This window comes from Strigops habroptila (assembly GCF_004027225.2).
Source record: "Strigops habroptila isolate Jane chromosome 13 unlocalized genomic scaffold, bStrHab1.2.pri S16, whole genome shotgun sequence".
Classification (NCBI taxonomy): Eukaryota; Metazoa; Chordata; class Aves; order Psittaciformes; family Psittacidae; genus Strigops; species Strigops habroptila.
The window spans coordinates 6,766,965-6,794,853 of record NW_022651054.1 but is presented as its reverse complement, the minus strand read 5'-3'; the positions used below and the strand labels follow the sequence as shown (position 1 = coordinate 6,794,853).

Below are 27,889 nucleotides of genomic sequence, written 5' to 3'. Positions count from 1 at the left end.
TCCAGATTTCCTGTAGGCCCCCTCTAGTCCTATGCTTTGAAACACAATTTTAAAACATGCAATCATCTGAAGAAACAGCCTACAGGAAAACACACACTTGATTTACCTCCACACAACTGGAGTAAGAACAAATTTTGCCTCTAATTCTACATAGTCTGGCTGTATCCCCACATTATCAGAGCTCATGAGTCCTGCTATCACACTAAATGTATACAGGACTGCAAAACACACGATTTCCAGTTCAAAAATCCTTCTGGAGCTCCTGCTTCTTACACCCAGGGTGGAGGATACAGCCCACACTGGTAGAGAAGTGGAGTGACTGCTGCAGACAAGCTGTCTGGCACTGTTGTCCTGCCGTATGGCTGTCCCCACATGCTGCTTCAGCTGGATGGTATTTGAAAACAACTTTTCCCACTTACACTTGTGTAATGAAATTCAACTTTAGTGAAGAAAAAAACCACCCAAGTATTGTTCCTTTGTCCTTCCACTGCTGAGGGCAACGGGCCCTGCACATGAGGGGCTGCGCTCAGAGGTGTTGCCAGGAATATAAAGGCATTTACTGCCTCTTGATGACAAGGAAATAAATACTTTCCAAAAGCCCAGTCTCTCGTACCTGCTCCTTTCCCTACTTCATTTTTCCATCACTGCAGGCGACATGAGAACTTCTAGCTAGTGCAATCTTTTTTCCCCCAGCATTTACTTCAGCTCGCTGCATTCCTCAAGATGCCTTTATCAAAACAACTCCCAACCTAGACTCTTCTTATCCTAACACCTTGCAGGTCTAAAATCAGAACCTGCGCGGCACAAGAGCTCCCGGCAGGCAGAATCTGCTCGAGGGTTAAAACCCCACCTCAAACACACACAAAACCCCCAAAAGCGCATGTTTAAGCCTCCATCCCGCCAGGCAGAGGCGGCGACTCCCTCTAGCGTCCGCGCACGCGGGCCGCGCCGCCGCCATGTTGGCTGTGGTTTCTCTCTCCCACACTGCCCTCTGCAGCTCGCAGCCAGGCTGTGCCTGCAGGGACCAAGGGCCTCAAACTGAGGAAAAATACAGTAAAATAATAATAAAAGGAGTCCAAAGGGGTTCTTCCACTCGGGAATGACTGGTCAGAACAAACCCATGTAATTCCCTGTGACACCGGAGCCCCATGGGCCTGGCCGCTTCAGCACAAATGCAGGGGCTCTCGTGTGCAGCTGACAAGAATCTCTCATTTTCTCATAAAAATAAACCAACTTCAGGCAACATGAACTCGTACTGAAGACGATCAATCCGTTTCTGCAAGCATGTCACCAGCTGGACGCGTTTTTGCCCCATGCCAGTGCACTGTGTTGTGGTATCACCACACAGATGCTCAGGGAGCAATGAGCTGGGCCAGGCACAGACACACCTCCCACTCCGACTGTATTTTGCTAAACAGATCCTTCAAAACAACAGATTAGTATATTGCTGTAATATTCAGTGATGTATTTACTGCTGCAAAGCTCCAGATGCTCTGTAAGCCACAATAATACAGTTAAGTGGAAAATGAGTCATTCAAAACCATAATGACTCTCATAGCATGACTCCACTGACAGCAAAGCACAGTGGTGATACTGCAAGTTGGATGATACATGTTCGTCAGGGCCATTGGTCCTGGCAGGTTTTGTCTTTGCAGCCCCCCAGCTCTGGTGCTGCTGAAGAGAGCCCAGCGTGGGGTGGCACAGTTAGCCGGGGTGCCCCCGTCCTCCTCTGAGCATGTGGGTGCAAGCCACCATCACCTCAACACCGTGTTCCACCTCACCACCACGGACCCACCTCACTGCTCGGCTTCATGAAGAACGCTTTCGTGACTTCCAGGAGAGCAGAGCAGCACCCGGATTTCGGCTGTGATGAGGTAGGACTGACCTGCTCAAAGCAGTTTTCCTCAGTCAGACCAGCCAGCCCAGGGGCTCAGACCACAGGGGCCATGGGAGCAGGGTGCTGCAGGGCTGCCACCCTTTTTGAGGGAATTGGGTCCTGCTCGGAGTCTGGCCAGGCTGTGCCCATGGGGACAGCCCAATTGCCAGGTGCTGTTGGGGGGCAGATCAGTGTGGGGCATGGCCTTCTTGTGGGAAGGGAGATAAAGGCTCTGCCAAGCCCGCTTTGTCCCTCAGCCTGGACAAAAAGCAGCAGGGCCATGTGGGGCCATGCTCTGCTGCCTGTTCCTCAGGCCCTGTTCAAGGGAACGTCCCTCGAGGCAGGAGCTTTCACAGCAGCAGGGCAGTGTTAGCTCTCCACTGATGTGGCAGAGCTGACTAGGGTAGAAAAGCTAAAATCGGTCGAGTTTTCTGCTGGCATGAAGCAGACAGCTCTGATGATTGTACATAAACCATTTTAATTTATGTCCTTAGAAAATCTGGCATTAGTTTTTTCGCCATCCTCAAACGAAGCAATTCTCTTGCTTAGTCCTTGGCTAATCTTTTCAAAAGCCAGGTAATGGGAAAAACAGAGTAATATCCTCACTAAAGGCTGAGGCTTTGCTGAGATGACAAACACTAACTCATCTCAAATGTACTCTTTTGCTATAGAGATGCATTTTTTATTCCCTTAACATAAGCAATGTGCTTTGTTGCTAGACTGTAGCACCATGCAATGTAAGCCTAACTCTCTGCAAGACGATTGCCTTCATCTAGCTGAAAGTTCTGGTATGGACCACTTCTAGTCCCTCTTATTAAATGTGTTAAAGCAAGGTCACTCCTTAGACAAACCTGATCACTGCGTGCCACAGCACCGTTGAGATTTCTGTCGTTTATGCAGGGGAACGGGAGAGCTCCTCACAGATAGAAATAATTTACAGCTACATTCACCTTGCACAAATCAGCATTGCCATCCCGACAGCCTACACACATTTCAGTCTCTCTTTAACTACCCTCTTGTGGTATCTCTGAAGAACGACAGCCTTTTCTAGCAGACTAAAATAAATCCAGCTCTTCTTGACCACTCCGGTATCAACTGAGGCAAAAGTTGCCTTTTGGAGAGCAAGTAGATGGTGATTGTTTTAGAATTGGGTTTGTTTTTTAACAAATGATCTCCAAATGCACCATGTTTGCCCCAAATACATGTTTGCCTTCAAAAACGTGGGCCACTGAAAATCCCAGGAAGTTTATACTTGCATTTTTAGTTGTCTTTAAAAGAAAAGAAGAAATAATTTACACCCCCTCCCCAAATTCACCACGGATTCAACAGAAACGAGCTAAGGGCTTTGAAGATGCAAACTAGGAGGTGCATTTCATCGACATACAGTAATATTTTATATTTGATAGGTAAAGTGTCTATTTAATGAATTCATTAAGTTCTCACTTATTTTCTTGTCTTGAAACAAAGATGATTGTATTGCGGATGGATGGGTAAGTTCCTAGGACTAAATGCAACTTTTTCAGTAGAGAAACATATCAGAAATGCAACCAAGAAAAATGCTACACTGTGAGTGAGTTTCAATACTGAGAAACAGTAATGATTAAACAAGCCAGACTAGGTGATGAATTACAGCATACCTGCCCTCAATAACCAGAACGACCAGACCTTATCAACTTGGGTCAGTACTTGAGGTATTTGAATTATCAATTTTAGCAAATCTAGGACCCCAGGAAGTTGTTAACATGGGTTAGAGTTAAAAAAGCTTTCTCAAGACAAAACAGCAACCCAGACATTGCTCATCTCTTACCACCACTGGCTCTGCACCTCTGATTCAGGGTTTTTGTTCTCCTGGTGACTAAGGCAGTCACCTCATATCCTTGGGTGACTCCTAGAGTGACTCAGGCAGTAGGTGGCTGCTATTACACTGGTTACTCTGAGTTTTGTTCCCGTTTGGGCTTTTCCCCTTTATAAAATGGGGATAATGCTACAGTGAAGCCTGTATTACCAGACCAGCTTCAGAAGAGCAAACAGCAAGTGCAATGACTGCAGTCTACAGGAAAGGCCTCAGCAGAAAGCACCAAAAGGGACGTGTGAGATTGCAAAGTGCCATCATGATTTCAAACTCTGCTCCTTGTTGTACAGAGCTTCACCCCTGCGATACTGCCCCTGACATTGGGTGTGCATTTTGAGGTGTATCAATACATGTGTTTCTATATGCAAGCAGTGCATGAATGAGGAGGGGCATATTCACTATGACCAGGAAACATCTTTGTGCTAAAATGATTTTAGTTGCAAGATATCTGTGGAAAAATAAAGGTGTGTGTATTCCCAACCACGCAGCTGGCAGGAAGGGATCATGCTGGAAACTGCCAGCTCTATGGTAAGCACTTACGGGTGTTGCCAGCTGGGAACTGCCATCTTGTCCATGGCCACAAGCAGTCTAAGCCCCTGCAGATGGCGACAGGGCACAAGGAGAACGGTCTGCTTTTACCTGCAGCTTTTTTTCTTGGCTAGCAAAAACCTAGAGTCTTTTATGGTGGTTACCATGGCTAATTCACTGAGGCCTTCAGTTTTCACTCTGGTCTCTAGTACTACCAGGTTTTTTTTCTGTATTATAGCAGCGCTGGGAAATGCTCACTTGCCCCAGTCAGGGCACCAAGCACAGTAAGACAGACTGTGTCCCAAAGAGCTTCATGTAAAGGATGGCTGGGATTGGAACTTTACAGTGCAAAGGAAGACCTGATGAGACTGCAAAATCAGCAAGGGAGGAGGTAGTCCCACCACTCATTTGCATGTAGTTCTCAGAACCAGCTAAGTTAGAGGCTAGACTCCATCTGGAGTTAAGGAAGAGTCACCTTCAAAAGGCAATTCAGACCATTTAGGTTGCAATCCTGCTCCAAATCACCTTCTGAAGCTATGGATACCACAGCTTGCTCTTCTTTCTTGCCAGAAACAAAAGCAGTAAGCCAAGTAGCTCCTCTGTAAATGGAATATAACCCATGATCTGTTACCTTGTTCCAGTGCCCCAGGTGGCTTTCAGCAGAGGTCACCTGCACATGTGAAGCAGTAGTTAGAGTTCAAATTATCAAGATTCATGCTAAATATGTACTTAACAAGGCACAGCCACAGCAAATGAAAATACTTTTTAGTAAAATCTCCCCAACCTCCATTTGCCTGTTTTCCAGTCCAGCAATAACTATGAATTTTCATGAGCTTTCATACACGCAAAGGTAAAAAGGAACAAAAATATACAGGGTCTGTGCTCTCAGAAAAGATGCAGTGTTTATTGCTGCCTAGAAGAGATTTAGCTATCGTAAGCCATGAAAAAGAACATGACTAACAAAAAGGTAAGAGAGTATCAGTGAAGTATAAATAGCAGAAAACCAGGTTAGAGCGAAGTATAGAAACAAAGAAAACCATATAGAAAGTTAAAAAAGAAGGGGAAAAGCACGGCTATCAGGGAACAAATGTGACTGCTTTCAAAGAATCGCTTCCTCTATGCTGCTTTAGTTGGCATCTCAACTGGTGATAAGAACTGCTAAGTAGGAAACTAGTTGGAGTGTGGGAAGGTGGGAGCTTTAAAGCATAAAACAAAGGTCCTGGGTGCTGTAAGCACAGTAGCTTGGGGTTTTCTATGATCCAAATCTCTCATACCCTACAGAATAATACCCTTCTGACTTGTTTCATTCCTACAGATGGTATTTGGCATTGCCTTCAAACAAACTTCCTTTAATACTAGGGATTTAAAAATCGATTTAAGACAAATGTCTTGAATGGAAAACCCTGCAAAACAGATTAAATTGTCTATACTTGCAAGCTAACACTCCCGTGTCAAACTTCTGGAAAGCAACAGATGCATCTGAAAAAGTTTTAAAGCATTAAAAATCCTGTTTCATCCCTTGCTATACCTTCGAGGCATATTCCTCTAAGCATTGCCACTTGTGTAAGAATACCTGACACCAGAATCTTCAAAGGCATATAGCCACTTAAATTGTATTGAATTCAAAGAGGGGTGAAATGCCTCAATGCTCTCTGGGACTCTGGGAGTGAGGGTTCGTTGGCTTGATTGGGAATTAAGGCCCATGAGCAGGAGTATGCTCAGCATGGGAGGACAAGGATCATGGTCTGTACAATCAGAGACCACATTTCTTCCCCCTGAAGACACTGCCAAGCCGTTAGGACTCTTATTACCATGCTCAGAGATGAGCCTGGAAGATGATGCTCTCATTAGAGCCACTCTCATGGGGGCCCTCACACTGTGTCTGTGCAAGCTTGTTCCAACAGTTTCATCCTTCAACAGCCAGCTATGACTGGTTTCCTTCACAAACTTGGAAGGTTTTTAATGATGTGCATCCAGAAGACCACGATACAGGTTCCTCACAGAAAAAAAGAGAAAAAAGCTCTTTTTGCACATTATTCTACTATTGTAGATGCTGCACAGGTTACACAAAACTGGATTTTATAAAAGAGATAAGGCTATACTTGTAGTTACATGGTTGAAATTCAGGGAAATTTTGCTTTCCTCAGATTTGCATGAGAGAAAGAGCAGAATACAGCCAGAAGCGCTACAGGGCTGAAGAGAGAAACAAACCCAAACTTGAATATACAGCTGCATACATTTAATTGCTTACCAAAACAACTGGCAGTTATTGAGGGAGAAGAAAGATTGCCTAAGACTTGCTCACGGAAGCAAACTGCAGTGTCACAAGTTGCCTCTGCCAAAGCAACTCTGGATAAAGGTTTGAAGTGTTTGCAACAAGCTTGTAAAAACCTGAACTAAAAGAAATGCCCTGGAAATCATGTATACTGAGGAGCTTTTTTCTCCCTGAAGAAACAGGACACAACAAAGGCTGGACTACGAAAAACTAAGTGCAGGAAACTGGACATATTTCTGTATAAATTGTTCTTGGTAACCAACAGTCATATCATTAGCTGATGAAAACTGGTTAAAAGCCATTGGCTTGTGTGGAACTGCACAGACTCACAAAAGGGCTTGCACAGAGCCACGTGCTTAAGTATGGGACTCCCCTGAAAGACCAGGTGGTCACTTAAAGCTAATGTAAGAAGGGTGTTACTACATTTTAAAGACTCTGGGCAGGCCAAGGATCTGATCTCCTTTTTGTTCCTTTTTTCCTCATTACTAGAATAATTTTAGTAAGATGCCTTAGAAAAGCTTGCCTCTTCCTTTACATTTTTAATTCTGAACAAAACCCCACTCGTGGGAAAAGGTCTTTCTTCCCCATAGCACTGATGGGGTACTCCACACAAAGAAGCACCTAGCAGTTTAGTTCACATTTTTTAATAACATGGCACAATTTACATTACACAAGTCTTCGCTGATGAGGAAACATGCTGAAGATTGAGAGCCGCTTCACTTTGCTTTTCACATAGGATCTAGAAAGGACTTTATTACATACAGGATAAACAGCAAAAAGGTTCGTATATAACAATCTCTTTACAATACTGAAAGCTACCACTACGGTTCCAGTGTACATATTCTTCAGGGTTGGGGTTTTTTTTGTAGTTTTCCTTTTGTTCTTAAAAAAACAAAACAAAACAAAAAACCAAACCAAAAAAAAAAAAAAAAAAGGAAAGAAAAGAACCACTGCACAACATCTGGAGTTCACAAAATCTGAAGCTCACAACTAAACCTTCAGTTGACTACTAAAATAGATCTCTGAGCATTAGAAACAACTGTCTGTAGTTAACTTTTTTCTTTTTTTTTTCCTTTTTTTTTTTTTGCCAAAACAGGGTAACAACTTCAGATAGCACTTTAATACACTAGAAGACCAATGGAACTAATTTTATTTCATACATATATTTTACAGTCCAGTAGACAAGATAGTGAATTCTCTCTGATAAAGTCATATTCTCTCCAAATATTTAGACAAGAAACTGAACACGGTATAAAAAAGTGTGTTATGAAAAGACAGATTTCAGAAGATCGATGCATATCTTTCCAAAGGACCATGTTTCTGCAGGTTATTTCATGTCTTCTGTGATTAGGGAACAACAAGGCTGGCCTGTTAGCTATGCACAGACTTTATTACCAACTGAAATACAAGAAATTGCATTATGAAATCTGCATCAGAGTTCATTAATTCAACTGCTGATCCACAGTGAAAACATATCCATCATTTAGAAAAGTATTACCTTTCTTGTAGGATTTGTTTCAATGTACCTAAAAATCACTTAAAAAAACCCAAACCAGTGTGTGTACAGATAAAAACGCCACACTGGCAATAAACCCAGACACGAATGGCTATAAGCAGACGTTCTTCCAAAATAAATTTGACATGTGAAGTGACAAAGTTCTGGAAAATATCCAGCATTTGATTATTACTCTGTTTAACCCAGATTAATGTGACTGAAACCCAATCTGTACAACTACAGAACCAGAGGTTACAGGCTGCTAACCCTGACGTGTTCTACGGAGTACATGAGCTACAGTAACATCAGCCTCTTGGTGCAGGGGTTCAGACAGAAAATGACACTTCTAATGGGCTGTTTCTTCATCAAAACAAGCAAGAGAAAGAGGTTTCTATTATAGATGAGCTTGTTCAGGGAAAATATGACTTTAATTATGTTGTGTGTTGAAAAGGCTCCTTTGAGTTATAAAGGCTTTTGTGAAAAGCCTTAAAATTCATTGCATAGTTGAAGGGGTTTAGCTGTCTATAACAATATATGTAACACAGCATAAGCAGACTGTGTTGATCAATATTAAGTTTGCAAATAGCACAGTTTAAGAAGTATTAATGTATTATGTTACTTAATTTTATCTATTTACATTTGTACAAAGTAAAGCTTTCATCTTACCCTTTTTGCATATATGAACCATTAACCCATGAAGCAATCTTTTTACATAAATATCTACAATTGTCTTCACTTCTGGTCTGAAAGAGCTTTGTATGGTTGACATTGGTGGTGGCTTGTTGCTAGTCAAATCATTCAGATTAATGTCTTGTTCTTCAGTTCAAATTTTGAAATCTTTAAACTAGAAATAAAATAGAGGAGGAGACACGAGGAACATGGACTTGGCTAAAAGATCTGGAAAATTTCAACATATAATATACAAAAAAACCATTTCAAAATCTTTGCACTCGGGTCTATACATATTGTACAGTGGGTCACATCCCCAGTCTGTATCAATGACTAGTAAGAAGGTCTTTATATTATGTTCATTTACAACGTTCTGTCCCTCTTTCTCTGGTTTTTATTTAGTCTCACTCTCCTTATCGAGCTTCAATGTCCTTGAGGGTGTGAGAAGGAGGCCTCTCTCTCATCTCTGTCGACAGAGGAGTAGTCCTTCTGGGAGACCCGGGCCGAGGTCCCAGAGTAGAAATAAGAGGTGGAGGGGCACTGAGAGCTGCTGTGGGGGGAGTTTTGTTGAGGATGCCATTTTGGTGTCCCGTTGGGGGACTGACTCTGGGGTAGTGCATGCTAGGCAGTCCTGGCGTGATCAGGCTTGGGTGAGGCAGGTGCCCATCCAAGGCGGCGGGGTGAACTGAGTGCAGGCGTGCGTGTTCGTAGTCCTCTCTGAGCATGTGCAACCGCTCCCTCTCATCCAGGTGGTTGCCCCTTTCATGCTCACGTCGAGGGTCAACAGAGAGAGGGTGGTGGTGATGGTGGTGGTGATTGTAGTCGTGAGGTTCCCGATCCCTGAATGACCTGTCTGCTTCATATAATCTTGGCGTTGAAAGACGATGAAGGGGGTCATTTCTTAGCAAAAAGTCTCTGCCCAGGGGGTCTCTCCGATGAATATCTAGCTCTCTGTATGGATCTCTTAAGGGATCTCTCATTGGATCCCAGTGGAAAGAAGGATAGGGGAAACGTTCTCCACCAGGAATCGGGCTAATTCCCATAAAAGGGGTCATCATGCGAGTCCTATCCAGGCCACTGATGCTGTTCATGTGATGTATACCAGTTACACCTACAGTCATGGGCATAGACACTAAAGGACTTGGATGGACATTGGATGTAGATATAGGTGGTGGCTGATCAGATGATCTGTGAGTCTGAGGTCCCTCAGGTTGAACATCATGGTCTTCCTTTCTCTCCTCCTTCACTTTGACTTCGTTGCTTTTCTTCGGATTATCATACGCCGGCTCGCTCTTCCTCTCAGCCTCACGGTTTGAAGTACTGTTAGGCCTGGTGCTCTCCACAACGGGGGGCCTAGCATAGGGTGAAGGAACCCTGGGCATTTGCTTAGACTCTTCCACCACTCGACTTTCATGGCTCAGGCCTTCTTTCTCCGAAATATAGTTGTCCTTCACCTTGTGCTCTTCAACATTAATTTCCTTCCGAGATTCGGAGTGATCCCTCTCTCGTTCTTTGGGTTTCTCTTTCTCTCGAACCTCGGGATTCAGATGGCTCCTGATCTGCTCATTTGAGCTGCGATTATGTCCGAGGGAGTTTACTGGATGGATAGGTGCTGGCGAAGGATGGCTGGAGTGTCTTTTCTCAATGCTCTCCCTGGAAGAAAGAGAAGTGTAAAAATGAAAGCATGAGACACTGCAAATAAAACAAAGCATCTCTGGTGTCTGATTTATACTTGTTGCTTTGCAGAAAGCTAGTAGCATGCACCATTAAATGCACTGTTCCTTTTGCACACCCAAACACCAGAAGAACATCCCATCTCTAAGCTAGGCCTATTCTATTATCTTGGCTCAGAAGAAGAAGATCCCCAAAGCTGCTTTGTGAATGAGCTGACTGAGATTTCAAACACTGAAGTCCATAGAAACCTACCAAGGGAATCTACCTCTAGTACGTGTTTCTAAGACAACAGCCTTAACTGTTTGCAAAGAAGAGAGAGAAAAACAAAACCATACTAATTTTATCCAAAAAAGTGAGGTAATTAAATCCAAATTTCATGGTTAATAGTATTTTACCTGCTGCTTCTTTTAAGAATACATTTGGGAAAATAGATGACATTTTGTTCAACTGACTTGAAAACATTTTTAGACCTATGTACGTTATTAATTTCTTTTCTCTGTTCTCTTCAATCTTTGAACTTTTCAATGTACTTCTTACAGTTCAATTTACTTCTTAAAACCGAAACCAGAAATCTCTCAAGACACCAGTACTGATGCTGGCAATCCACCTCTCTGAACAGGCAGGCACTTCTCCCTTAGTGCAAGTGTTTTAATAGAGGTGGCCATCGTGCATAGCTTATGTGTTGACTTCCTCAGCAGAGATCAGTCTACCCTACATGCCCATCATTCAGGCTTGCTCTGAGAACATCATCTCTCTGGAGTCAGTTGCTCTTCACATTACCATGAATCAAATTCATCAGGTAAATCTCATCCCTCAGTTCCAGTGATTTTCACCTCTCGCTAATTTCAACTGATCTCTGAGCTGGAGTCTCTCCATAAAGACAGCTCCAGATATTCAGTGCTGGACACATGCTGCTGGCTGAGCATGGAAATCCTGTTCCATGTTGGGTGACAGAAAATGTGCTGTTAAAGGCAAAAGTGAGGGATCAGCAGTGAGGTCCCCCTGAAGTCCCCACCAGCTTCAGTTTACATGGTTTCTCTTTGGGTGCTGCAGTCTCTGTTTAGCAATGTGTAACCTGAACACACTTGGATGAGGACAGCAGGTTGGAACTCACTCTGGGCAAGGTGAGCAATACTGGCTAGCTGAAGGGCAACTCAGAGGATGACTCTGGAGTGGACACTTGCTCCTTCACCTATACAATTACTGCTTTGCTGAACTGACCTGTGTAAGATTTCTACCTGGAGGTACTTCTGGATGCTGAAACGGCAGCAACTGCAGACAAAAATGTCTTTGAAAAGGGAACTCTCATTATTATAATCTCACCAGATGCATCTTTTGCTGTGTATAAAACTGACCTGTTGAAACTGTCATTTTATGGGCCATGTCTGAGACCTCAGAGAGCCCAGAATGTGACTGTTAGAAAACATTCGTAAGATGGAGCATTTGATACCGAAACTGCCCAGTCTGCACTGGGCACCAACTAACTCCCTGGTATCAGGTTCTGCTCTGACTCTGCCCTGAACAGTCTGGAAATTGTGTCCTGGCTCTTATTTCCCTCCTTTTGCTTTCCACTTGATTTAGTGGACTATCTAGTGGACACAGAGACACAGAGACACACTATTTAGTGGACACAGAGACCAAGTCAAGGCACACCAATGAAAGCTTCTCAAAGTGATGACTTGATTCTTTGACTCTGCTGGGAAAGCAGTAGCTGGACCCTGCAATGCCTAGTCTTTTATTCATTTAGCCCATGGGACCAGTTCAGAGGACACTCTCAATTGCTTTATTTCACTAGGAGAGCTCATCGAGTCCTTTAACTGATATTTAATCTCTTTTCTATGTAATTGACGTATTTTAAATTATGTATAAAATTTAGAGACAATAACAGGCATTTTCTGTAACGAAAGAAAAATATATGTGCAGCCAAAAGAACATATTCCTTTGCCAGTGTCATTCTATTCAATTACAGTGATGGTATTAGCTCAAGAGGCTATTGATTATGTAGCGCTCTCAAGTGAACTACATGTAGTTCAGTGGTCAGAGAGGGAATAATTTTTTATCCTCAGATTTGTCAAGGGCTCCTTAGGTTAATAATACACGAACAGCTCTAAGCCTCTGCCTCCACAAAGGAGAAACTTAAGATAGTGTTCTGAAATGAACTTTTTATTGAGAGGTATGTTTTGAGGCTGCGTGTGCTACACTGAAACATGCTGAGTATCTTATGCCGAGTACTTTGCTTCATTTATGTTGATAAAAAGATCGATAGATTCTTGGGTGGGATTTTTTTAATGCTCTGGGATTACATACACTTAAATGTCATTAGTAGAATGGAACTGCTCAGTGACATCTTTTGAACAAAACACCACTGAGAAGGAACAAATCCTATTTTTCACAGCAGCTATTTTTACTGATTTTTCCCTAATGCTGGGCTGGAATAAGAGAGTTCTTAAAGCAAAATAAAAAACTCCTTTACGACTGCAAACAATGCTCCAGGAGAAGGTGGGGACTGTATCAGGTCACTGCAGTGTAACTCCCCAACCTGCTCTGCACCTAGGGAAGGTTCACAGATTGTACTTTCGTATTATCTAAGCTATCTTGAGAGATTTACCTTATCCCGATCTAGCTGGGAGGGGGCTGTGGGACAGTGGCCATGCAGCTTATCCAAGAAGAGCAACCAGTGATTGACTGCACCCCACTCTTAACACCGAGCTTAGATGGGGAAGAGCCAACCTAAGAGGCACTTCTGAGGTACCTTTCCACTGATAACAGAAGAAATCTAGATGGCCTATTTGGGGGCTGATAAAAGTTAGACCCTCGATGACAGGATGGTTTTGAGATGAAATCATACCTCTGGGTGTGATTCCCAGTTCTCCCATTTGGGCAAATTAAGTTTTTTTGGCAAAAGCAGGTAACAAAGATTGGGACCTCAACTAGAAAGCAGGGCTACATCCTCACCCTGCTGGGTGCCACTGGGTGCAAGAACAGGTATGAGAGGCTCACAAACTGCTCCAGACATTATCTACATAGGGAGCACGTCTCCAGGAAGGGATTCTCAGCATCTTCTCCTACAAGCAACAACGTGAGCATGCTGCAAAGTAGAACTCTTCAGAACCACACAGATGGATGCATAGCAACACTGGATCGGTGAAAACATTATTGCACTAAACTGGTAGCCATAATTGTGCAGAAGTATGAAGCATGAATGATGCTCATTTGTAAGCTCTCAAATTATTGAAAATAAATATGTTCTGAGCTATGATATGGAGTTTAGGCAATGCCAAAGCAGCTTGCAAGGAATGTATTTTGGAAAGGGATTTTCTTCAGCAGGAACACTTGATAAGAAAACAACAAAACACCAACTGAAATCACATAATTCTAAAGACTACCCGTATCACTAGTAACTAAAATGCTTTGCCATTCAAGCCAGTAAAGTTACTCACATGCTTAAGCATTTTGCAGGACAGAATCCCCAATTTGTAACAGCAATTTATTTTGAAGCATTAACACCAGACATGAAAATAATGAAGCTATGCTACCAAACAGAAAATATTCCAAATGGAAAATGTAGGTGAGAAGATCTGTAGTTTGACTTGCTCTTCACATTTTACAACAATACAGAAAAGCTCTTCAATGTATTTTTAGAATATCTAATGTGTTAGCATAACTTCTTTGAGAAAAGGCTACTAATGCCTATATTTGGGTTAGTGACAGAGAAGTCAGAAAAGCACATCTCCTAAATATTCTTTTATGGTAAAAAATTAGAAACAAAGAGCCATTATGTAGCAACATAATGTGCAAACTGAACAGGAAAGCCATTAAGCCATAACTGAAAAAGCTGAAATCAGCCTCTCTACATTTTTCAAGGAAGGCATGACACTTGCTGAATGGCAAATTCTTATAATTTGGTACTTAAATGCTAAGAGGAATTGTTACTAAGTTAACTGTAGAATGGGAACAGTCCTGACAAAAAAAATATGACCAGGTTTTACTTTCCATTAACCCTTCCCAGCCTGGACATGTTAGTGTGCAAATCCATGTAAAACACTGAATAAAAGCTGTGCTTGAAGGTGTGTAACAGCAATGCGTGTGTGTGTGGCTTTTTGGAGGGGAATTAAGGTTCATTTAGTGAACTGCATGCACTGAAACTTACTGTGGTATTGGAACATGACATAGCTGGTGCATGTTACAGTGTTATAATTGTACAACTCCATCAGCGGTCCCTCTGGTCAGTCCGTTTTTGAAGAGGGAGGTAGCATTAATTGTTTTGCAGACAGAGTCCAATTTATGAAGTTATTTAAGTATTCCAACATGCAGATTATGCATCTGATGGACTTTACAATCCTTTTTATCATCCTGCCAGGCACCTATCTACACGTTAGGTCTTCAGAAGACCTATGACAACATGACCCACAAGGTAAGAGCGTGTGGGTCTGATTCTATTCTCACTTGACACAGCCTGAACTCTGCTCCAGCAAAGCTCCTCCTCACAAAATGCAGTGCAAGTGAGAAGAGAAACAGATGCACTAAGAAACACCTCAGTTAGAAACCTGCATCATCCGTAGTGCCTCGTGTTTGTAGGCAGCAATGGTGTCAGCTCTGCAGGTGTCCCTCACCTGAAGCTCTGGTTTAACAATGTGCCAGGCTGGGAAGGGTTAAAAGCGGAACAGAGCCCCAAGCTTTGAACTAGACAATTCTTGGAAGTGTTCTTTCGTACCTTTCTTTGTCATCTTTACTAACAGATGAGTCTCGTTTATCTACATCTCTATCTCTGTCATGAGCTGCAGCAGATGAACTGCGCTCCAGCTCTCCTGGCTTCAGCCAGGGCGGAGGGGTCGGGAACGAAGGAGGAGTTCGGTGCAGTCGGTTCCAGGGCTCGTGAGGGTTGCTAAAGCTCTGCATACTGGGGCCATCCTTGTGGCCGAACATTGAGTTGGGTGCTGAAATGGTGAAGTGGAAAACAAAAAGGTTTAAGAAAAAGGTATGCTCTAGTGAAGGTACTTACCAAAACAACTTTTACAGCACTCAGAGTTAAAATGAATACATATTATTGGGAGCTGGAAAAGGAAAGGAAATTAACAGAGATTCATTAGAGGGTCTCATTCCTAAAAATGGGCAGCTGTTTTAATTGGAAGGGGAAATGCTGTGGATAAAATTGACAAGGGATGAAGCAGTAAGATAAAAGTGACAATGATCCTTATTCCAAATATTTTGGCGACATCAGGAAATGACCATTATACAGACTATAAATAATGGAACTTGTTGCATTTGATCCTGAACCAAAGTAAAATAATACATGATCAAAATCATGCCAGATTGGAAGTATGGAGAAAGACAGTGATTTTTAAAAGGATGATCTTTTGTGACTGGCCAAATCTAGAGAAATGTTGATGATCCTGGACAAATAAATGCAGGTTAGTGATCTTTTCCAGGCACAGGTCCTGGATTACTGGTGAGAAAGGAAAAAAACCAGCTAGGGATGCTGCACACATTAACCAGCTTTGAACATGCAACAGAACCATCAGAAATTATACAAACTCCTTCAACTCAAAGGTTCTATATTCTTTTTTTCCCCTTTTTTTTAACTGAATGATGTAATGGTGACATTTAGCACGACGATGAACCCAAGCTATTAAATAACTAACAGAAAACAATCTACTGATGACTAAAAATTGCTGTTATTTACAAGAAAAAGGTCACTTTTCAAATTCCCATTTCTTAGCGGTATGTGATCTAAGCAACATAGTCCCCATCACTCAATATCCTGAGTTACACAGCAAAGAGGAATTGATAAACAAAGAGGTTACTCACTGACTGTGGGGTTCCCCAGTCCCCCGAAGGCGTTACTACCCACTGCAGTGAGGCCACTGAAGGAAGCGGGTCGATTGAAAGGCTCTGCAAACCAAGAAAGAGCTGCAGCTTATGATGAAGCATGAGCGTGTTACCCGACTGCATTACAGCATGAGAGCTCTGCCTGTGCCCATCAGTAGCTGAACATCATCCTCCCACAACACAGCCATGACTGGGACATAAACCCCCATTTTTTTCCAAACAGTATGCATGGGATCATCTTACTAGGAAAACTTCAAATCAAAACAAGATGTTAAAATAGACCCAGTATTAAGGCCTGTGCTTCAGCGTAAGTAGCTACTTCATGTAAGACCTGCAAACATCTCCATTTTTATTTCCTTCTATTCCCTTCCAATTCAATTCCATGCTCTTTGTCAGGAAATGTCCCTGGCTAGCAAGACTATTATTAACTCTGCCAACTGTGCTCCTAACGCCTTCAGGCCATGTCTCCTAAACCATAGCCAGGATATAAATAAAAAGTCCTATTAATATGGAAAACTGGACTGAAAAGTATTGGAAGACTTTTTTTTTTTCCCAGTAGTTAATGCATAGGTAAGTCATGGCACGCAAATTCTCTTCCCACTTCATTTTGAAGAAGTCTAACCATTTTGATGAAACTACTTTTGATAAATGCCAGCACTGGTATTCAGGAAGACCAAACCTAGTGTTTTCTATAGGCAGCTAAGGGCAGAATGATAAACCTCCAATTTGTGCCTGCTGTATCAATTCTGTGACCCTCCCAAACGCTTCCCCATGCAAAATAAAATGCCAGCTTAGAGTCTTCATCTCAGATGCTCCCATAAGCAGCAGACCACCCTGCTACATGAGTAAGATAGAAGGGAAATAACAACATCTGGTAACTTGGGTGGTTCTGGTTTTAAATGTGCATTCGCTAATTTTCGCTAACAGATACATTTGAGGCCAGATCACAAGATTCTAAGGCTATATTTCCCACTCAATTAAATGGAAAAGCAGACATTCTAAGTAGGAGTTAAGGAAAGAAACATCTCTACGAACTGAAGCCTTAACCTTACGGCATTTTTTCTGACTTGGTTATAAATATGGCTACAGTGAAACCTAAACCAGCCCTGTCACTCTGCTCCTCTAACGTCCAGATGTTCTCAGAAGCATTTCAAAACATGCTGTCAGTGATACTATGTGTATTTAGACCTGTTTGGTCTATATTACTTAGCCATTACTTGGGTAATGGCTAAAACGTGCAGTTAGTAAAGATAAAGAAGGCAGTATAGTCACAAGAGTCTCCACATCGGAAACCTTCAATGGTCTCGATGGTCAATACGTGTCACTTCTGAGTTATATTCACTGCTAGTTAGTTTCAAAGAGAACGTACCTAAGTGAGCAGCTGGGTTGAGGAAGTTGCTGTGGTGAGGTGGTGGGCCGAAAGGGGTGCCGGCTGGATGACCCCCGCCTGCCAAAACAAAGCAGAAAGGGTCGATTCCTACCAAAAGCTCCACAAGGGACTCATTGTGCCCTGGGCCTGACTACCAGTTCTTGAATGGCAGCTCACGTGAGCAGCGACTGCTGGATGCTGGGCAGGGCTCTCAGGTCAGGATCTTATAAATATCACTGCTTTTCCAAACAGAAATTCCACTTAGGATACAAGGGGCAGGGGGGAAATGTTTCAGTGTGGGTAAAAAACCAAAAGCATGTGAAATACAGCTTATTTCCAACCTGTTGTTATCTCCATGATGCATTAGACATCACTGTGTGAAGAAACGTTCCTCCATTTACTACCTGTATGGCATTTCAGCAGGTGGGCTTTTTCAAAAGCATACAGAATAACTTAAAATATATTTACCAAATAGACTAACAGCCCCTGGCACATCTTCCAGAGAGTTCATAAGCCAAAGCATATGGGAAATTTCCTTTTAACATGGCAAGGATGAGCATTTTAATGAGTGTGCCACAAGGAGATTTCACTTCTCAGTACTCACTGGCTGTAGAGAAGAGAGTCGAGGGCCGGGCCAGGTCATGGGGGTGATGGATGGCTCCAAAAAGGCTGGGACCTGGTGGCCTGCTTAGGAATTCCGGTTTCAGGCCAAAGTCCAGCTTGTGCGGATCAGACTGCATCTGTTTCTGAAATGTAAGAGCAGGATTTGGAAGAGACTGCCCTATGTAACAGCAGTAAAAGGCACTTTCAGAATGATGTGGTTACAGCAATTTATTCATAGTAACTCATGTTTTAAGCAGAATATTAGCTTTTGGACGCTGAGCATAGGTGCACAGCTGTTTTCCTGGAAGGGGAATCTAAGGCAGAGAGAGAAAATCTCAGGCTCCCAATGCACGTTTCCCCACCAATCTCAACTGTGTTTCACATATGCTCACATCCATCCCTCTGGAGCAAAGCATTCCAGCTCAGACCTGACTTAAAGAACAAACATAAAAATCTTTGCAGAGGCCTCAGAAGCTTGCTTAGCTGTAAGAATAGGTCTGTCTTAAAATAATAACAAGAAAGCTGAAGAGGAATGCTAGTTTGGATCTGATCCCGGGTGGGCAGGCCTGTTACAGCTGGGTGAAAGCATCAACTGCAGCAGGGGCAGCTGCCAGCTGACCTCTTCCCCCTGCAGCAATCCCCTGCCAGACAGTGGAGACCAGAACCACTGATTTAAATGTGAAGCTGCAGTCAAGACACGCTTGATGCAGTGTATCAGTGTATCTTCGGAGCCTCTCAGGCTGCAACTGAGCAAGCAAGGGGCTAAAATGAATCCAATTACAGATGAAGCGTGGTTGAGTCGAAAGAACTGAAGTCCTATTCTGACTGCTTGCACTCCAAACTCAAAGCACTGTATCACTGTGGATATTAGAAGCAGCAGGCTTCTTGGTTAAGGAAAATTTGCGGAGGTAGCTGTATTGTAAATGCTAAGTGGATGAAGGATGGGCTCTTCTTTGTGCCATGGACTCATTTCAGTGGTCCCTACTTCAGTAGTTTTAGAGAATGAAGAGGAAAACCAAATTCCCAATTCCCTGTGCTGCCAGAACTCCCCAAACCCAGCTTGCTGATTAATTGTGCAGGTCAGCTGAAAGGATTTACAAATGGGCCACACTGAACCAGTAGATCTTAACAGTCATTCTGCAGCATGTTACGCTTTATAAATCAGTGTTTAATACTGTGCCAGCTCGGAATCCAGGCCATTACAGTGATATAAATATGCATATTAAAAAGTTATGACCAAGTTAATGTGCATGCCTAGTAGCTGTTTTTCAAGAGCTAGTAACATGTCTATGTAGCTATGAGGACAAAAAACCAACAACAAAAATGGTTTTAGCAATGGTTTGAGGTAATGGTCTGCAAGAATACTGAAACAGGAAAGATGGCCAAGTGAAGGTCATGCTTTTAAAGGAAGTAAAGTTCAGAAACATGCCTCCTTTGAAGCCTGAGCGCCAGATTTTTATACTGTGAATGGACCTTATCACTCTCTACAACTACCTGACAGGAGGGTGTAGGGAGGTGGGAGTCGGTCTCTTCTGCCAAGTAACAAGTGATAGGACAAGACGAAAACGCCTTCAGCTGCGCCAGGGGAGGTTTAGACTGGATATTAGGAACAATTTCTTCACAGAGAGGATGCTCAGGCATGGGAACAGGCTGCCCAGGGCAGTGGCGGAGTCACCGTCCCTGGAAGCGTTCACAAACCGTGTAGATGAGGCCCTCAGTGACATGGGTTAGTGGTGGCCCTTGCACCTGCGTGGGAGTCTGACAGCCCATGGGGACATTAGCCCATGGGGACATCAGCCAACTCGCCTTACTGACTGCAGACCACAGCTAATGTTCTGACTGAACTGAGAGCGCGAAATACATTTCCCAATTACTCTTGAAATTATTATCGTGCACAGCTTCAAAAAGTCAAGGAACATCCTTTCCTGTACTTCTGGGCTTTATTCTTGTTTTTTAACATGCAAGATAGAAAAGTATTAGGTAAAAGAAATGGCTGCATGAAAATGGCATTTACGATAAGTTATAAATACACGGGTATGACCTCTCTCTGAATATCAAATCAAGGAAGATTCAAAGGACATGGATAGCATGGGAATAATAATTTCATTTCAAGAAAATACCTTTTCAATAAAATAAGAAAAAGGACATATAACACTCGAGGTCTATAATCTTGTCTTTTTTGATAATGGGAAGATGAATGAAGATCACTAGCAGGGGAAACATAAGGAAGCAGAGAAGAGAGATATGTCTACTGCAGCAAATTAACCTGTCAACCTTGTTTAAAAGGGTTATTTTTAAACTCTATTAGCTGCAGGTTTTAGTAGCTGTTCAACATCTTCTTATTGTTATAGCACTACCTCATACAATTCAACTGCATACAGAGACTGCAAAGTGTAACGGACTCCCTGTTAACAGTACTTCCCAACACCAGCTACGGACTCCTGAAGTACTAGGATGAAGAGCAAAGAGCACCAGCCTTCCCTGACCCACTGAATAACTGCAGGAGCAACACAGAATTTTCACTGACAAGTACAGCGAAAATATTGTAAAGGGAAAGAAACCTTCTTCACAGAGTCCATGTGCAATGAAAATGCAGTCGAAGTAAGACTGGAAACACCCTAACTATTAGAAGAATAAATTATTTGCTTTTCTCTGACCTCTGTTTCAGCAAAGCCTGAACATGCCATGGCCCTTATCCTCGAATTCTCAAAGCATGTATAACAAAGAAAAGCTTCAGTGCAATGAGAGTGTCTGGATAACATTACCCCATCTGAGAGGCTGTGTCTGCCTGACCAGCCCAGACACGCAGAGGTCCCAACCTCCAGCTACAAGGGAGCTTGGGAAAAAGGCTGATGGAAGCCTGTGCGCCCACGCTGGATGAAGCATCTTAGGGACAGCAGGAATCTTCCTGTGCCCTCTTCTGTCTGTGTACACTAGTAAGAGGAATGGAATACAGGTGCCTAGCTTCTCCAGGCTTAAAAAAAATCCAATCTTGCTACATTTGTGTCCTCGGCCATAAACAGGAGCAATATTGTAGGCTCACAGGCACACCCATTTAGCTCTTTCTAGCTACAAACCGGTGATTGTCACCTAAGATCTGGTGTCCTTGCTCCAAGCTAGCACAGACATTCCTTTGAGGCTTTACCTTCAGGTTTTTAATTCCGAGATGCCACCTCTATGAAGTGGAGGGTTACACTATCATGCTACATACGGTTACTTTAACAAGGCATTAGCCATGGCACAGAACTGCTGACAGAGAGAGGAAAACTCTTCCTCACACAGGTTTGCCCTGTGTGCCTCATGTGAAATTCAGGCATGCCCAGAACACTGACCTTGACTTTCTGTTGATGATGGTATATCTGCCAGGCGATGTGGACATGCATAGCGCACCACTTTCCAGGTTTCTGAAAAAAACAAAGGGATACCACATGAATTAGTACCTTTCAAGAACTTTATGATGCTTTTATTCTAGTTCTAGCAGCTCCTGGCATCTCTCAGCACAGCCTGTTTTGGTCTAGGGGATTCTCTACACCAAGACAATGGAAGCACAAGGTCTACTTCAGTCCCTTTCTGTCCTCTTGAGAAACCAGGCATGCAAAGAATTTGTCTCTTCCTAAGCAGTTTATCTGGATATCCAGGAATGCTCCTGGTTTCTCTCCTCTCCAAATAAACTCATGCTCGTGTTTTACACACTCTTGTAATCTTCTGATGCCACTGGCTGAGAATGCAGCTTGTGTTGCTGAAATCAATGGAACTGTCTCCCAGTTAGCAGCTGCTCTGCATGGCTGGATTACTTCACAACTGTACAGGGAGTTCATTTCCCAAAGCACAGCTGTTCCAAGACCAGCTTTTCCACCAAAAGGTGAAAATGGAAGCGCTTTGAAACATCATTCTGGGTTTCAAAATGAATCTGACTCCCTCTGGATGAGCTTTAAGGTCCCTTCCAACCCAAACCAGTCTGTGATTCTATGACAGGGGATCCCTGCCAGGGTAGGTCTCTAGGATTTGGCTCAGGAGACCTTCTAAGCCAGCACAATAGGAGGATTGTCAATATTTAACCTCTAGCACTCGTGAAAGGGGTTGCATGAGAAGAACAGAAACCAACTTTGTGCCTTTTCCTCAAGTGAGTAGAAGATGCATGAGAAGAAGGACTGACCACGCTGCTCAGCAAACAGGGTGTAAAGCACCGAGCTGGAACACAGCATCGCTCCGTAATGAGTCTGCTGCTCTAACCCGGTGGGGACTGAGATGAGCTTGACAAACTGTATCACAAGAAGATTTCTTACCCTCAGCATGGGCCTGAACGGATCTGTCAACTGTGAAGAAGAAATGACAGCTTGGTTACATGCCTGTCACTCAAACAATCGCTCTAATTAACAAATTTGTATTGCTTCATTAAGAGATGAAATTAAAATGTTATCATTTTACTTTCAAATGAAGCCCTTTCGGATAATAATTAGTCCTCAGCCTCCGTATCCGAGCCGCTCTCCCTCCCCCCATGGCTGTTGTACCCAAGTGTTGACAAGCAACTAAACAAGCCTCACACAGAGCGCTCTGTCCTCTGGCATCACCAGTAATTTGTTGATTTAATGCTACAGAAATGGCTGGATAACTGCTCGGAAGAACACCACGGAGCTATCCTTTGGGCAGACTTCTGCTCTCATCTTTCAGAGCTGCTTGCCTTGCAAGAAGACTGGAGAGTGGACAGGGCCCTTCTTCACAGGCTTAGGCCCACGAAGTGGGTTGGAATGGGCTGGAATGTGTTTCAGATGTGCCCCTGCAAACCAGGGACTGTGTCTGCTCAACGGCTACGGCATTGGCTCCTGGCTTGCATCTTCAAACAGCCCTTCCTGAGTGCTTGCCTGCTGCATTCTCTATCATAAATGGGCTTTGCCTTAAGTATTTTTCACAGTGCAACAGATGCTGGTAAACAGGGGCTGTATAAAACCCCGATTTTCTCATTATTATTCTTTTGTGTAGCCTGTTTTTTTGGGGGTAGATTATTTTCTTCTCCTTTCTTGCTCATATTTCACCAATTAATGCTGGAAAATCAATTCAATTTATTGGGTATTTCTCATTTCTTTTGGATTTTCTTTATTGAAATGCAATACTAAAGGAGATTTACAGGGGTATGAAGTACTTTGCAGATGCAGTGATGGCTCAATACATCATCTTGAAATAATCGAAACTACACTACCAGTTGCAAGGGAGCATAAACCTCAATGACTTAATGATGGGAGGCTCTACTTATCTTTTCAATTAGATAGAACAAATGGAAACAAAAAATTGGGTTTTTTTAGTATGAAGTACAACAACAGCACCAATTCAGAGCAAACCAAAGTACTGGAACTTGGCACCACCCAAAGAACACAGCTCTGCTGCACTTCAAAGTTCAGCCATACCACAGGAGGGATTTTTAGGGAGAGCTTTCCATTGCTTTTGTCAGAGTTCTAAAAATACAAGTGCATGATGTTCCTCATCACAACCAATGTGTATTCACTCAAACACACAAACAATGCACGGGCATTCACAAAGAGCAGAAAAAAGCTGAGGCCAAGTGCTGAGACAGTAAATACTGTTCACATAGGCTGGAACTTGAAAATCCAGAGGCACCAAGTGATCAATAAAGTGCATCCGCATTTCACTGGTGCAATCAATGATACAGTAACCAAGGGAATAACTGTCATCACCCACATTCAAAACAATTACAGAGTACAAACATAAATCCTGAAGAGGTTTGTACATTCGTCCATTGGACTTTCATGCCTTTACCCCTGGGCTTGGGAGGGTGCCTGCTGACAGCACGGAAAGAGCTCTTCCACTGCACAGCATCTACTGGCTTTTGCTAATGACGAACAGAGTGACCAGGATTTAAATTGTTCTTATATAACTTCTCTAGTTCTCACCGACTTAAACAGTTCAGGCTAAGCTTTAGCTTTAGGATGTTAGTTTGGACGTATTGAGGATGGCAGCTCCAGCATTCAAGGCTTTCAGGAGGAAGAGCTTTACTTGAGAAAAACATAACATTTTATACAGACCCGTGGATCTTTCTGTAGAAGGGTATGTGGGACGGTTCCAGGTCTGGCTGCAACATCAATAGGATTGGAAGTCTAGAAATACCACAAGGAAAGACAGCATTAATGAGTAATTGCATTTGCCTAAGCAATGAAGATAAACTTTTGAAGGAGGGTAACCATTATAATTCACTTAATATTATTATCTCAATTTTCAAACTTCCATTGTCCACCAACTTCCCATTACTTTAATCCAAAACACATGAGGGAACAGCAGCTGCTTACACTGGAAAATCCACTGTCAAAACCCCGATTAGCAGCATATTTATGGTACGGCATCTAAAGCAGTATTTGGAGGACCAACTTGTGCTCTGCTCCTTATGGATACTGCACTGGAAGTGGCTAAAGCTGCTAACTGTCAGCACACAAAGCATCAGTCATTCTCCTTAGTCACTGTGCAAGGGTCTGAGCTCCATCCACAATGAACTGTTATCATACAGATAGCAGGAAAAAGCAACATCCAGTTGACAAAAATGAAAGCTTTCCCATGATTTGAATGTAAATATTCAGCTAATATAACAAAATGCAGCTTTGTGGGGGAAAAAACAACCAAAACCCTACATTTAGACAGAGCTTCTTCCTCCATTAAAATGAAGAAAAAAAGAAATCAGCTCCAGTATAACTAACAATTAAGTAACAGAGTTGTTAACAGTCTGATTACCATACATACGAAGAATTCCACTAATGAACTGCAATTTACATATTCAGTCATTACAGTGGATGGGCCAATTTAAGAAAGAAGGTGTCTTCTCTGCAGAAATTTCAGTCCTTGATTTCAGTCTTTAGTTGCAAAGACTACAGACGACAGAGTATGATTTCCTTCCACTTATAAATCAAGAGTGACTTCATGAAAACAAAAGGGAAAAAACCCCAAGCTCATCACATTTATCTATCCCAGCTACCACAAATGAGAGGAGAACTAAATCAGTGTCTTGAATTGTGGTGGAGCTGTGAGATAATTATGGAAATGAGTAAACAATAATGATCATGAGTTCTTAAAATCTTGATTATTACATGATCTTACATTAAAGCACACTGAGAACTAATTATGTTGCTTCTAAAGTTAACTATGCCATTCTAGAGAATGTTTTTAAATGTATGTAGATATATTGAGCAGCTCTGCTCTGGAGACAGGCTGAGAGAGCTGGACTTGTTCAGCCTGGAGAAGAGAAGGCTCTGGAGAGACCTTAGAGCAGCTCCCAGTGCCAAAAGGGGCTACAAGAAACCTGGAGAGGGGCTTTGGACTAGGGCCTGTAGGGACAGGACAAGGGGGAATGGCTTTAACCTGACAGAGGGGAGACTGAGATGAGCTCTTAGACAGAAGTTCTTCCCTGTGAGGGTGCTGAGGCGCTGGCACAGGGTGCCCAGAGAAGCTGTGGCTGCCCCATCCCTGGCAGTGTTCAAGGCCAGGTTGGACACAGGGGCTTGGAGCAACCTGCTCTAGTGGAAGGTGTCCCTGCCCGTGGCAGGGGGTTGGAACTGGATGAGCTTTAAGGTCCCTTCCAACCCAAACCAGTCTGGGATTCTATGATTCAAAGTATCTGAACCTAATGAGAAATAACCTCTCTTTGTAGTAAATTTGGGAAAAGCCAACTGTCCTCTGTGGAATTAGGCTGTAACTCAAGATCTCCACTGCTCCAGAATCTGAACTACACGCTAACCCTAAACCTAACCCAGCTCACACCACCCATGCATTTGAGTAGTAACAGCTATACCAGTAATTCCTTTCTTACCTTGGGTTGAAATGCTCCCTGTAGTGAGCCAAAGGGGCCAGTTGGAGGAATCATGGGAGGAATACCTGATACAGCTGGAGGATAGGAGTGAAACAGCTGGAACGAAAAGACAGAAGAACATAAATACAAGCGCACATCAAAAAGAAGACAGGAGTTTGAACAAGACACGGAAAGCATTCCTGCATAATATTAGGGGAAATGGTACATGGAGAAAACCGAGAAGCATTGAAGAGTGATCTCGTTGTAACAATGTTAGTTAAAGCAGTCAATGAAATGTTGACGAATGTCATGATGTTTAGAGCTTAAAAGCAGTTCCAAACTCATAAAGCCAGCAACCTGTCCCCTGGATTAGGCCATCATAGCATAAGAGAGACTTTTTTCATTCAATTATTAATTCTTAAATTGGGTAGAGGTTTTAAATGGCTTCAGTTTGCAAGCCAGTTCAAGAGAAAAGGCAGAATACTGAGCCAAGGAAGACTCAGAAATATAGTGTTCAGTGAAGAAAACCCTGACGAGTTCTAGGATACTGTATCATTAAAACTCCATTAGTATGTTAGGAATTTAATAGTATCTGTAGGAAATGAGGAAAACATGCACAATTCATACTTCATTAGCCTGTCTGAGAGGATATCCTGCCACAGCTAAGATTAACAGAGACAATCTAATTTCTTCAAATTATTATTTAAACAAAATATTAAGGCAGATACTCTCCCTACCCCCCAAATTTAGGATACTTTTTTATCACGACAGACTACTAAGCATAAAGCAGTGCACATCTCCACTGACCTCTCTGATCCCAATGTATCTGTTCTAAGAGAATTTAGACAAAAACCCAACCAGCTGTTCTGTACTAATGCAGAGAAACACAAGGGAAACAAGCAAGTAAACATGAACAGCAAATCTTATCTTGTCCCTGTGGTCTGCCTGCGAATCTTTACTCATGGCGTAACACAGTGAACTCGCCCAATTCCATGGAAAATGCTGAGGTTACACACAAAACTGCTGTCTTGGGGGCTCAAAGCATCACATTCCAAAGATGTTCTCACTGTGAAGGCTCAGGATCTAAGAGGGGATGGCTGCTAACTCCACTGGTATTGCCACCCAAAAACCTAATGGGGTTGTCTGGCTGATCGAAATTCACCTCTGAACACAGCTGACCAAAGAGCAATCTACTGTAGGCTACTTTTAAGATCAAAATAAATGAGTTAATGGCCAACTGAACAGAAGCAGGACTGGGCAAAGTGAAAGACTGGCCATGTGGAGTGGGCAAACACTGGGAAAATCACATCCCAGGGTAAATCAGTGTCATAAAGTTTTGATGAATTTGTTTATGCCAGGCTTTTCCTCAACATTTTTCCTTCCACTTACTTATCTTGCAAGCTCATATTCATATTATATTTACTGAAAGATGAGAAAATATTTCAGTATTTTAGAAGTACCAAAAGATTTTTGCTGTTTAAAAGCACGGTATCAAGTCTCCTTCCAGTCACATTTCTATTGTTGTTCTTAATTCTATTTAATTTGGACCTGCTCCATTCAATGATGCAGGAAACATTTTGAGATTAGTTGATACTGAACTGTAGGCATTTGAGAAATCATTAAGAGACACATGTCCTCATTTACAATAACTTTTAATGAGTAAAATGTGCTTTAAATTCTCCAGATCTTCTACATTTAATTCTGTGTGTAATGGACTAACTCCAAACGATGGGAAGAGACGTAATACTGAATATTCTATTGGCTATGACAAATGATAAGGAATGCTTTCCTTGGAGTTTTATAACAATTGGTAAGTTAATCCAATGTGACCTTTCCTCAAGGTCAGAATTATTAATAAAATATAAATATGGTATCTTCAGGATCTCTTCGTATCAGTTCAGTTCCTCCAACTTTCCAAAGATATCTTGCATAG

At 42.6% G+C, this 27,889-nt stretch overlaps 1 protein-coding gene across 7 annotated transcripts in view; it reads right to left on the bottom strand.

The window, feature by feature from the left end:
• Positions 1–7,159: 7,159 nt before the first annotated feature.
• AUTS2 (activator of transcription and developmental regulator AUTS2) overlaps positions 7,160–27,889 on the bottom strand; it is a 753,203-nt gene continuing 732,473 nt past the window's right edge. For all 7 annotated transcript variants that reach the window (XM_030472553.1, XM_030472557.1, XM_030472556.1 and 4 more), the window contains 9 exons: positions 25,978–26,073; positions 24,209–24,280; positions 22,457–22,486; positions 21,503–21,574; positions 18,172–18,313; positions 17,568–17,645; positions 16,178–16,261; positions 15,084–15,306; positions 7,160–10,348 (listed from right to left, as the gene is read on the bottom strand). In XM_030472553.1, the coding sequence (XP_030328413.1) occupies positions 9,109–10,348; positions 15,084–15,306; positions 16,178–16,261; positions 17,568–17,645; positions 18,172–18,313; positions 21,503–21,574; positions 22,457–22,486; positions 24,209–24,280; positions 25,978–26,073 (2,037 nt within the window). In that variant the 3' untranslated portion in view covers positions 7,160–9,108. The remainder of the gene's footprint in view (positions 10,349–15,083; positions 15,307–16,177; positions 16,262–17,567; positions 17,646–18,171; positions 18,314–21,502; positions 21,575–22,456; positions 22,487–24,208; positions 24,281–25,977; positions 26,074–27,889) is intronic.